The sequence below is a fragment of the Malania oleifera genome, chromosome 12 (genome assembly GCF_029873635.1).
Source record: "Malania oleifera isolate guangnan ecotype guangnan chromosome 12, ASM2987363v1, whole genome shotgun sequence".
Taxonomy (NCBI): Eukaryota; Viridiplantae; Streptophyta; class Magnoliopsida; order Santalales; family Ximeniaceae; genus Malania; species Malania oleifera.
Window position 1 is genome coordinate 35,650,103 of NC_080428.1, and position 12,784 is coordinate 35,662,886.

The following is a 12,784-nucleotide window of genomic DNA, read 5'->3' on the forward strand; positions in this document are numbered from 1 at the left end:
ATACTCAAAGCCACCTCTAGCCTGGATATTCATGGGGCCACACAAATCAGAGTGAACCAGTTTTAATGCCTCTTTTGCTCTATAGCCCTTTGCCGAAAATGGCCGCTTGGTCATCTTACCTTCTAAGCAGGATTCACAGATTGGTAGTGCCTCCACTTCTAATGAACCTAATGGTCCATTCTGAACCAACCTTGAAATCCATCTCAAATTAATATGACCTAGGCGTAAGTGCCAAAGATAAGTTCGGTTCAATTCGGAAGGTTTCTTTCTCGTACATGGTAGTTTATCAGTGTTATTCTATTCATTTAGTTGCACTGTATAAGAAGCATGATTAATAATATAAAGACCATCCACCAATGTACCAAAACAGATAAAAAGTTTATTTAACGTAATAACAATTGAGTTATTAAAATAAACAGAATATCCGTGATCAACCAACTTGGAAACTAAGATCAAATTCCTTTTAATGGAAGGTACATAAAGAGAGTCTTCCAATATTAAAATCCTATCTCTACCAAAAGAAATGCGAATATCTCCTACTGTAACTACTGACACTCTCGTGCCATCTCCCAGAAATATGTAAATCTCCCCATCACTTAGCTGGCGGATTTGCTGGAACCCCCGCAAAGAATTGCAGATATGATTAAAGCTCCCGTATCTACACACTAGGTACTGGTAGATATCATCGCTAAACACGTTTCAACTACGAGTGAATGAGATATACCTTTGTTGTTCTGCTTGGCGAGATAAACTGGACATTGTGATTTCCAGTGCCTTGGCCTGCTTGTAGTGAAAACACTTGCCTTTAGGCTTTTTCACTCCATCTTGCACCCCACGCACTACTGGAGGAGCTCCCTATGGTATCTGAACCTTTTTCTGCTTCTTTCGGCCTTTCGGCTTAGAAGAAGAACCTTTCTCAGTCACAATAGCAATAGTTGGCTTCCTGATAAGGCCCTCAGCTGCTTGAAGCTCTTTAAATAGTTATGCCAATGAGTAAGAGAGCTTATTCATGTTTTAGTTCAGGCAAAACTGCTTGAAAGATTCAGGTAGCGACTGGAGAACGATATCGACTTGGGTTTCCCCATCGATTTCAGCTCCAAGGATCTCTAACTCATTGAGAAGACCAATCATCTTCAAAACATGATCCCTTACTGGGGTCTCTTTTGCCATAGTAGTATTCATAAGTTCCTTCATAGCAGTCTACCTAGTAGCACGATTTTGATCACCAAACATTTCTTTGAGGTTCTGCATTATATCATAGGCAGAAGGCATAGACTGATATTAATGTTGCAGAATATTCGACATAGATGCCAAAATGTAACACCGCGCCATCTCATCAGCCTTAATCCACTTCTGGTAAGCCTGGGTTTCCTCATCACTTGCCCCTTCACCAGGTTTCTGTGGACATACCTCTACGAGCATATACTTGTACTCTTATGCAGTCAGTACAATATCTAATTTCCTTTTTCAGTCAATATAATTAGGTCCAACTAGTTTGTTTTCTTTGAGAATAACAGTCAAGGGATTGAAAGCCATTTTAATCCTGAGAATCACATATTATAACAAAATATGATGAGCAATAATAAACTTTTAACTCAATTAAAAGAATATGGTTTCCTCTACCAATATATTCTTTTAAAGAATCTGTAAGCAACCTAGCACAGTGTGAGTAGTATACCTCGATCAGAGGTCGCCTACTATTCAACATTTGTGTAGACAGGTGAAGACCTATTAATTTTACTATCTAGGAAAGTAACTATGCCAAGAAAAATTAAACTACTGACTTAGCTCTGGTCCTATAAACAATAGCAGTGACTCAGATGGTGAGGATACTATTATGCATAGCTAAGTGTATACCATCACATAATACTAGACCTATTGTCCCGTAGTAAATCCCTAGATGGAGAGGTGTGGCCCAATACTAACAATTACTAGTGTTTATACTTGGTAAGTCTGTAATTAATTCCATCCAATGGGGAGGAGGATACTAATATCATCACATAAAATTAAAATTAATTACTTCACCTACAAACTAGTGATGGAGACCGTGGGATTTATATGTAATAAATTCCCTCACTCACTTAGTTATTTAATTCGTGAGGGATACAAACACGCACGTGTTTAATATTCAAATAAATATAATATTCCAATATTGGTAACTAAATTACATGCAACAAATAAGATTCCAAATTCCCTTAATATAATACAAATTTTTATTTTTTATTTTCTATTATAACTTGGGAATTAATTTTATTCTCTAGTTGCACATGCATAACCAACATTGAAATTTTAAATTTTACATGCTAATGACATAACACAAGAACAACAAACACGCCAAGCAAGCATATATAAACACGAAATATGATATAATAAATATCTGACTATTATGGTCAAGCAACTTGCATCATAACACCATGAATCCTTATTTGCCATTACGCAGTGCCGGGGTTCAGCGGGGCCCCGGGGCATCGCCCCCGGCGGGGTTCGACCTACTCAGTCAAGTCACGGGGTCCAGGTAAATTTAAATTCAAATTCAAATTCAAATTTAAGTTCAAATTCAAATTCAAATTCAAAAAACGAACTAAAAACTGCATCATTGTTCTAGGGTTTTTCCTATTTTTCGCCACTGCTATGCACACGTCGCAACTGCGCTTCCTTCTCGGATGAAGTTGCATCAGATGACAAAATCCTATGCTTCCATAATCGTAGTTCACATGCTATGAATATAATAAACAATCGTAATCACAAAACACACATTCGTGTGATGAAGCTGCATCAGATTACAAAATCTTATGCCTCTATAACCGAAGTTTACATGCTATGAATCTTGTAATAAACAATCGCAATCACAAAATATACATTCATGTAATAATAATTGTCGGAGAGAACGCTGCAAAATAGAGGTTAGTACATACACGCATTCTACCCTAAGCATGCATTGATTCGATTTTCGAAGAACACGGTTTTATTAACCATATACAGTATCAACCGAGGCTCTAATACCAATTGAAGGGACTTGCGGAATAGCCCTAAGATCTGACTGTAGTGCATACGGATAACTAAAAAAAATACTCAGATCATGCAATCCCTAATTACGTGATTAGGATTATACCTGCAAGATTTGTCTGGTTTGATCCCGAATCTGCAAGTACGAAAACGAGCTCTTGAAGATGACTAGGATTCTTCTACTGTATTCCTTGAATACGCCTTGCTCCTGAGAGAGTGGGCCCGTAAGAGGCTGCTAAAGTTTTCTTCTCTCACGAAAACGTCTGCCTTTGTGAGAGTTTGCTTGTCCTCCCCTAGCTGCTGAATGGAATGCATGTATATAGGCTACAACAGGGACCTCTTGGCAAATATGATTAGGACTTTCCACGTAATTAAGAATTCCTAATCCGAATCGAATTCATCCTTAATTATGTTAATTATAATTCATACCACTAAAGAATTATAATTGTACTCCCTGTCATATTTGAAATTAAATTTCGAGTTCCTATTATTAAATGCTTATTTATCTCCCCACGTAAAGATTACAGATACCTGTCTCTTAAATTAAATTACTGATAATTTAATTAATTGACATATTAATTCCTCAAGACCTTCCATTTAACTTATTTGATGTGTCGGATTCAAAATCCACTTGTAGGGTTTGACACAATCAAAACTTATAAGCTTCCTCGATGGGGTATCATCAATTCCAATACCTGGATGTGGATTCCATCAATAATTAATGTTCACCATACACATAATGGTATCACCTAATTCACTGAGTATTTTGACCCATAAAGAATCTCACTCTTCTATGAATCAAAATAATGAACACTATATGCACGTGTCCAATAATCATATTGGGATTAATAGCATAAGCACTCATAATAACCATGAGGTATTAATTGTTTTATATAGTCAGTATAAAAACAATTACCCCAAGATGGTCTTGTTCAATACACACAGTGTACTAGCACAAGGAATTGGAACTGTACCATTCCCAATAGTCAAGATAGACCTATTAAAACCTTGTGCTACAGTCCTACCAATGGTGTGTCCAATTTCATTGAAGATTGTGAATAATAAACTTATATTTTATAAGAACTGATGATTTAATCTTCAGTGTATAAGCCGTACTCTGCACACTAGATCACCTACTATATAGAATAAAAGACACACATGCATAATCATTAAATAAATAATGTCAGACAAACATTGCTCACAAAGATTCTCATTAAAATGGAATAATTGAAGTTATTTATAAATACTAAAACTGATTACATAAAGCATGTGTTTCAGTATAAATCCCTAACATAGAGATCCTAGGGAATTTGGATCGATCAGGTTGACAGAGGTGGCTGACGGTCTAATAATGCTCCTTTGGTCTTTTGAAAGTGGTATGAATTTGTTTGTGGTTGGATCATCATGGTCGGAAAGACATGCTGGGGAGGTGACTCTGTTGATGATTCTTGGTCCTTTGGGAAGGAGATGTGAACATCGCCATTTTTCATAATTGTGTAGACCGGATCATGGAAGATGATAGGCTTAGGAATCAGCTGAAGTTGCTTGTACTAGGTCACCCATGTTTCTGGAAGATGCTTTAGGAGTTCTTCTCTCGATAGCTGTCTTGGGATGTGGACATGGCTCGGGACAAGAGAAGTATTATAATTAACAAGGAGAGCATCTTGATTTTCTCAAGGAGAAACCAGATCAAAGGAATGGTTCTAGTCTACAAACCATCTGATGATGGAGGGTAGCTACTATGGAGGTAGAGATCTGGGGTGCTCCAATGATCTGGATATGGACTTTAAGGGCAGTTCTCATGTTGGGGTTGGAAAGATGCAAATTGAAGTTGGGGAAGATAGTGAAGTTGACTGTCCCTGCATTTAGTGTTGTTTGCATAGTGGCAGTGCAGACATGCTCATACTTACAGAATGTTGAGTTAAGGAGAGCAATTCTGGAGCAGACCAAGAGGCCTTTCCTTCCGTGGAAGGTAAGATACAGCTTAACAGCACCAATATGAATATAAGTGAATCCCTGATTAAGGTACTTTCTGTGAAGCTCTAGGGCGAGCTCTAGAGTCACGAGCTGTTCTTCTTCAGATGCTAAGAGTTGGTGCAAATCGAAGGGAGAAGCCTCAATGACTTCCTTGACACCTTTGGGTACAGGTGTCTTGCCAGTGAACTTTTTTAGAATGTTTGGGGGATATTTGGATTTGTCATGGACATAATATGGATTTGTAATTTGAGGACTCTTGGTTTGGGGGATAAGGCTTTCTTCTGGTACATAATCTACTTCATGCATATAATCATGGCGATCTATGCTTACAACAGATGAAGATATGGGTGAAGAGCTAAGAGAAGGAGATGGGGTTAACATGGCTCTCGAAGACATGACTTCTTAATTGACAAGATTAGAACCTCCCTCACAACCTAAAAGTGAAATGATATCTTGCCCAATCTTGTTAAATACAATACAGAATCAATCAAAGCTTTCTTATTCTTTATCAGTCATTAGAGATGCCAGCTCTGCCCGACCAAACATAGCCTTCCGTGGCCTTCAACAGGTCAAGGGTACCTTAGGTCTTATTCTCTAATGGTTTCAAGAGAAAAGGGGAGATTTGATTGAATCCTACAGTCTGGTTTTTATCCATCACTGTTCTAATGTGGAGGATCCACACTAAGTGTGGCAACCACACAGCATACTAGGTTCAAGACAATCATCTCTGTTGTGGGCAAAGAGATCCATCACTCAAGCATCATTCCTTGAGTGATGGAGGATCCGAAGGAGTCTTTAAGCTGCCATGGCTCTGATATGAATAGGGCACTTAGTGTAGGATCAATGCGGAATAAGATAACAAGATGTAATAAGAACACACTAAGAGAAATATCATTAATCTAAAGGGAAAGGTTTACAAGAACAAGAGGAATACATGGAACTCTTACAAGAGAATTCTTGACTTTCACTTGCTCTGCTTAGCCAGAGGCCAGAGCCTCCCTTAAATAGATGAGGAGCGAGGGAATATGCCATGGCAGCTTGGAATATGCTTCCGACATAATCTGTTTCTTTGTCTCCTTTACACACTTTTTAATAAATATAAAGCTAACTGACAAGGATAATACACATAAAGTAAAGACAACACACAAAAAGATAAAGCTGACTTGACTATTACAATACATATAAGGATAAGGCTGGAAATGCTTCAGCGGTCCTTCGGTGGTCCATTCAGTGGTCCATGCCACATAAATCAGGTTGTCCTGAACAGATTACCACAAGAGTTATTTAATCCAGTGCATTTTCAGGATGATGGAAGAGCCAAAAGCTCTCATTACGCAGTACTGTTCCCCAACTTCTACAGTACCTACTTGATGAACATGTTGGCACTTTTCTATGTGGAACAAACAGAAAGTAATGGGTTAATTGAAGATTTGGAGATAATGGCAGTCAAGCCTTAACACTCCCCCCGCATGTGCTGTCCAACAGCAAGTGGGGAGATAAAAACACGATAAACACCATTATAGAGAATATAATAATTTTTTCAAACACAACACAATAAATGCAAAAAACTAAACTAGAACCCAGGACCTCCTAGTAACCAACTATGATACCATGTTAGAATACTATATCACCTAAAAGCTTAAGCTGTTAATTTGTGGGTCAACAATTTATATGAAGCCTTAATAGTGGTAAATGGTTAAGGTGGGATGAGGGAGATCAAAGGTCGAAATCTTACCAATAAATTTTTTTAAAAAATTACCACCCCATTAGGTGGGGTCAGCTATATGAATCCCCTTCTCTACCTTTTGCAGGATCTAGGGCAGTAATCTCAGCAAGTTGGAGTGCTTTCAAAAATCTTTTTTTTAAAGCCAAAGTCCAAGTCATTCTAGGGCTACCTCTTTTCTTCCTAGATCCTCTAACATCAACTAAATCACTTCCTCACTGGACTTCTATTTGGTCTGCATTGCAAGTGCTCAAGCCATCTTTTAGCCATTCTTCCCTTTTCTTTCAAGTGCTATCCCTACCTCACTATATATGTGTTCATTCTTTCATCTTCAAAGTATATCGTAATCCTTCATAACATTTTAATTTTGCTACATTTACTTTTTGGATATATTGTTTCTTAATTACATTTTGATCCATATAACACAATAGGTCTTGTAGTTGTAAAATTTTTTTTTCCTTTTAATTATGAAACTGTTCTATAATCACATAAATGAAAGATGCACTTCTCCTTTTTGACTCACATGTTTTAATATTATCATATCTTCAAGTTTTCCTTATCCTTGCATAGTAAATCCAAGGTAATGCATCTGCTACTCCTAAGTACTTCTTGACAACCTCAAGTTTAACATTTTCTTCATTATTCCTCCTAACATTACCATAATAACATTTTATGCATTTTGTCTTCTACATGTCTTGAAATCTTTGTAATTGGAAATTCCCTAGTTCCTCCCCATTTAATCCAAACACAGGTACACCAATCACATCCCATCAATACAGATCCTCATTGTTCTCAGCATACCTACTACTTGTCCCTTTATTTTTTAGTGTGCACCATACACGACAAAGCTTCCCCCGGAGGTTTTCTTTAAGTTGAAGAAAATTGTATGTGAATTCCTCTTTCTTTTCCCTAAATGTTGCCTTTAATTTTTTAATAGATGTACAGTCTTTGTTATTGTTCTCACTGAATATCATTTGAGATTGTATAGTTTGGAATTCAAATGCATGCTCATTTGGGCCTTGGAAGAAGACCCGGAGAGGAGAACTAGGTAATAAGTATGAAGCTCAAGTATGAGGGGTGGTAGGTGAAATGCTTATGTTGGTTGGAGCCTTGGAAGGAATCTCTGAAGTGGAGGGATTTTGTGATTAGGGAGCAGGTGAAAAGATTTTAGAGAGAGAGAGAGAGAGCCCCAAGGCTAAACACCTGCACTAAAGCATGGTTCAATCTATTTATATGGGAGAAACAAACATGTGTGGATTGTCGTCCTTGGACGAGAGAATCTCCTGTTAGGTATATATTGTTGGTCCAATGTAGTGGTAAGACATAGTTAAGGTGAGAGAGAGAGAGAAAAAAAAGGGAATGTGATGCAAACAACCATGGAGGACGCGCTTGCCCCGCCATGTGTCTCGTTAATGAATGCTTGGCGCATGCACTTTGAGTGACCTCAAGCAAGGTTCATAATTATGCACATGTAAATTCAATGTGGACCAGCTTCGTGGTCTAAGCCAAAATAGTTAACTTACTCATTTGCAAAATGTTAAGTGACAGTAAAGTTTCTGCAAAATGTAACTCCATGCATCTGCAAAGTTTCTACAATCAAATTTTTGTTTTATTTTTACTGTTTACATTCTTTTTGCGCATATTAGTAAATTGGTCACATGCATGACACGTGATTGGCTAATTGCAAGTGAAGAATATTGAGTAGATGCATTGAAATTATTTAGTTTTTAGACTTCAATTTTGAAAAATGAACACATTAGAGATATTTATAATTAAGCTATTGATCGACATGGGTGCATGTGTATAAATTTATTATGTGATAGGCATGTATAGATAAAGTGTAATATTGTCATATTGTTGTTATATTACATTTTTTAAGCTAACACACATCTTGCACATCTGTATTTTTTCTAATCATTTTCAGTTATTTAATTTTATAAAAATGTCATATATTGTACATAAAACTTTTAATACATGGCAAGATTAGATAGTAAATATGGCAAATTGAGTTCAAGTAAAACACATGTATTACATAAGTAAACAGCAAAAAAATGTTTAAAATTAAATTATTTTATTATTTTAAAGGTTGAATGTTTATTCTTGATCAAATGAAGTTTAATAATTAAGTTTGATACGGATAAGATGAGATTTCATGTTTTTCTTTCCTCAATGGGAACAATATTAATCCTTTTGCATGAGTACATCTGTGAATGGCAGTGTTGAATTCATAGAGAGATATTTGTATATTTATTTTTTTATCGTTAATTCCTTCAATCAAAACTTTATAAATGAAATTTGAATTTATCTTTTTTATTAGTTTGAACTAGTGGTTTTGAACTGTAGAATTTTCAGTAGTAAAATCTTTGGCATAAACATTTTTTTAGTGTTTTATCCTTGCATCATTTTATCAAAATCTTGCAGGAGAAATTTGAGCTTCTTATAGTGCATGCGTTATAATTCTTTGGAAAACATCCTATGATGCACAATAAAAATGTTTATTTTATTATAGGATGTCAAAATATATAATAGCATTGTTGATTACAATAAGCTCATATAAGAATATTCCTGTGAACCTGTGTGTGAATATATGGAAAATGCAACTATCAGCCAATGAACCAGCCCCTCTTATAAGAGTCTACACAGACATGTCCATATGCAGTTAGGAATCTTCACCATTCAATAAAAAGTATATCTAAATCGTACTTGCTAATCAAATTTGGACACCATCTGATCATGGTTGGGCCCAGTCAAAGCAATCAAAATTCAGGTTCTTTAATAGTGTCCTAGTAATGCCAAAAATAAACTCCAACTTGACTGCTTTGACTGAAAGATGGGTTTTGGAAGGAAAAAGGACAGGGAAGCACTAAGGAAATTCACTTATTTTGCCATGCTGTGGAAGTTATGTTGGAATGAACGTAATGCTTGTATCTTTTCAGAGAAGAAGTCAAGTTTTTCGCTGGTTTGGGAGTGAAGATTCATTTCTTGGCCTCGCTTTGGTGTGTTTGTTACAGGTATTTCAAAGGAGTGAGCTATGCAGATATTCAATGAGATTGGATATATATATATATATATATATATATAAAATAAATTAACACCTAGCTTCGGTGAGAGTCTCTTGCACTAGACTGTCCTTTTAATATTTTTTAATTTTAATAAATAATATTTATATTATAAGCACAAATGAGCTAGGTCTTTTCCAGTTTTTGCTTACCAAAGGTGGCCTTGCTTCGTTTTTACCTCTCTAAATAAAAAGCTGGATGCCTGGGATTTTCTTTTATTTTTGGTTTTGATCATTTACTTGGATGTCTTTCCTTTGGGGTATTTGAGTACATAAAAGTATTGCATGATACTCACTCGACCAAAACAAACTAGATTTTAATTTTAATTTTTAATTTTACAAAGATTAGAAGATAGATATGGTCCTTACCCACCTAATGAAACTTAAGGTTTGGTTGTTGTGGTTGTTCTTGAAGATAACTCTTATATCCACCCTGTTTTTAGCAATTCAGTTGCTTGCTAATTCAATCATGACAAAGTCCAGATATAGTGTGAAAAGGATGGAGAATCGGTTGATCATTTGCTGATTCACTGTCAGGTTTCTTTGATTTGTGACATCTTTCGTTGTTGTTGTTCTTTCGATTTAAGTGGTCATGCCTAGGGCTGGTGAATTTGATTGGAAGGTTGGTTAAAAGAGGGAAAAAAGGAGTGATTTCTGTATTCACCTTGGTGTTTATGAAAGGAGAGGAACAATGTAACTTTTGAAGATGCCCAGAGCACAAACTAAATTTCCCTTTTTATGTTCTTTTTTGACAGACTTAATTTTCTCTTCTTGACCCACCTTTGATATCTTGTCTGGATTGTCTTGCGTTAAGAGATTGCTTTGATGCTTTCACAGGGTCCTTGCATTGCTCATTTACTTGGATTTTTTTGCCCCTTGGACTTTTTAAAGGGTTATTTCTTTACCGGAAAAAATCTGTGCACAGTGTGGATATTGCTTCCTTAATTAGTGCTTCAAGCAATTATGGTTAACGTTTTCTTCTCTTGCATTTTTCACTGTTTTGTGAAGAAGTAATAAATTATACATTGTTCACATTGTTTTACCAGGTTCATCAGTACCCTCAGCTTTTGTATTATGGGTCATGAGAGAGCTACCGCACTCAGTTTCAGCTGACTTACAAGAAGAGACTAGAACAATAGCTTTCATACATGATAGTTCTGCTCCAGTGCAGCACTCTCAGCGCTGGACAGCTGCCACAAGCTCTCAGAATCAGGTCAGCGTTCTCTATTTTTTGTTTTTGTTTTTGTTTTTGTGTTTTTTGTGTGTGTTTTTTATTTCTCCTGTTTGTTATTTGATTCCTACTTGCAAGCCCAAGTCAGTCGGTCTTGGAACTATGTGACTTTTAAATGTTTGCTGCTTTGATGCATCTGTTTTAACAATGGGAAATATGATGCCATTTGTGATTTATGTTTTTTAAGGAATAAATAAAAACAACACTAATAATAATTGAACAAACTGCTAAAAAAAAATGGCATTTGAATCTTAACAAAGAAAAACGAGAGTACCTCCTTAACTGATCAGTGTTCTATCCCTTCTCAATGGCTAAACACCATACTCCTCCAAGAGTAAAGATTGATGTTGTGAAAGCATCAAAAGACCTAAAGTTTTGTTTTCTCCTCTCTGATATAATCGACATAGAGAAGGGCGATTGTGTTAACCAAAAAGAAAAAAAAATCCCTGCTGCTTTTGAGGTTTTAAACTAATCAGGTGATTCAGGTCTGATTGGACCAGATAGGTTTGGACTCATGTGAATCAATAGATTCCTATCAATTCATTAGTTTCAGGGGGTGAATGAATACATTAGGCAATGATTGTTGCTTTTTTTTTTTTTCTTTTTTTTCTTTTTTTTTTTTTCTCTAGTAAGATTTGAATCAACTTTTTGTTAGTAAAAGAAGGTATGAAGATTTAACTTAGCCAGCCCCACTAGAGGGGGTTTGGGACTTTTATCTTCTTGTTGTTTGTGTGGAACTTTGGGACAGAGGTTACTTGTCAGATGCATTGTGTAAATGTTCAAATTTTGGGATTATTTGAAAACGGTTCAATGAGTTTGCTAATGCAACACTTGTTGCAATAGAAATGACCTCCTCTAAGAGAAAAAAGGCCTTTAGAATAATATTATACAGAATTCTCTGTATGCAGCTTTCTTGTAAATTGATGACTGCCAGTAATTTCATCTGCATTATATTTGTGATATGCTGTTTTCTGTTGTGAGTTGTATTTTGCCCCTCTATTTAATGATTGAGGGTTGCTATTCAGATGATTGGATAGGAGAGTTGAGAGAACCACAGTGACATCGACTTTATAACTGCAGATATCGAGAGCGAGTCCCATATAGTTGCAAATCAGATCAGATGCCTCTCTTCTGCAAAATTTGAAAAACTGGAGGAAATATTGCCCACGAGTTTGATTTTCACAATGTAATGAGTTCAGAAGAAGCTGGTGCATTACATCCTCTGCAGATCGCTTCTTAAAGACGTAAGGTTGCCATCATCTTGTTTTTGAGATTCCAGGCATATGTATAGCTGAGTTTTCGTTTGTATTTTTCCTTGTTTCTTTCTTGTTTATTTTTTATTTTTTATTTTGGTTCTTTTTGGAAGGGGAAGGATGGGGGAATGGGTTATCTTGTATATGCTTATTATATACAGGTATCAGGTAATTTCTGATATTTTGTATTGAATCAGTTGGTGCTAATTGATGGGCCAATGCTTTTCTTGATGCCTGCCTCGTATAGTCGTATGTATTGGTTTGTATTTCTTTGTGCATTCTTGGCTGCTTCTGCGGTTTGAGGAACAAGGCATTGGCCTTCCTTTCATGCCTCAATTTTAGCCATAGGAGGAGACACGCATTGGCACTTGCTGCTGATTTCTCAACCCCGGGATTATCTAATTAATAGTACGACAATGCAATTTCTCTTTCTCAAAAATTATAGAAATAAGAAAAGTAGAATTATAAATTATAAGTTGACATTCTGTGTGGTTAGTATTCTCATAACTTAAAACGAAGTAAATGTTTTATCCTTG

At 36.1% G+C, this 12,784-nt stretch overlaps 1 protein-coding gene across 3 annotated transcripts in view; it reads left to right on the forward strand.

Moving 5' to 3' along the window:
- The window catches only part of LOC131144360 (tobamovirus multiplication protein 1), a 75,950-nt gene extending 63,471 nt beyond the window's left edge, over positions 1-12,479 (forward strand). Inside the window, exons 12-13 of one of the 3 annotated variants that reach the window (XM_058092955.1) lie at positions 10,811-10,977; positions 12,076-12,479. In XM_058092955.1, coding sequence (XP_057948938.1) covers positions 10,811-10,977; positions 12,076-12,099 — 191 coding nt within the window. In that variant the 3' untranslated portion in view covers positions 12,100-12,479. Of the gene's footprint in view, positions 1-9,642; positions 9,718-10,810; positions 10,978-12,020 lie in introns of those variants that run through there. The other 2 variants (XM_058092956.1, XM_058092958.1) reach the window with 2 other exon arrangements.
- The last annotated feature ends 305 nt before the right edge of the window (positions 12,480-12,784 follow it).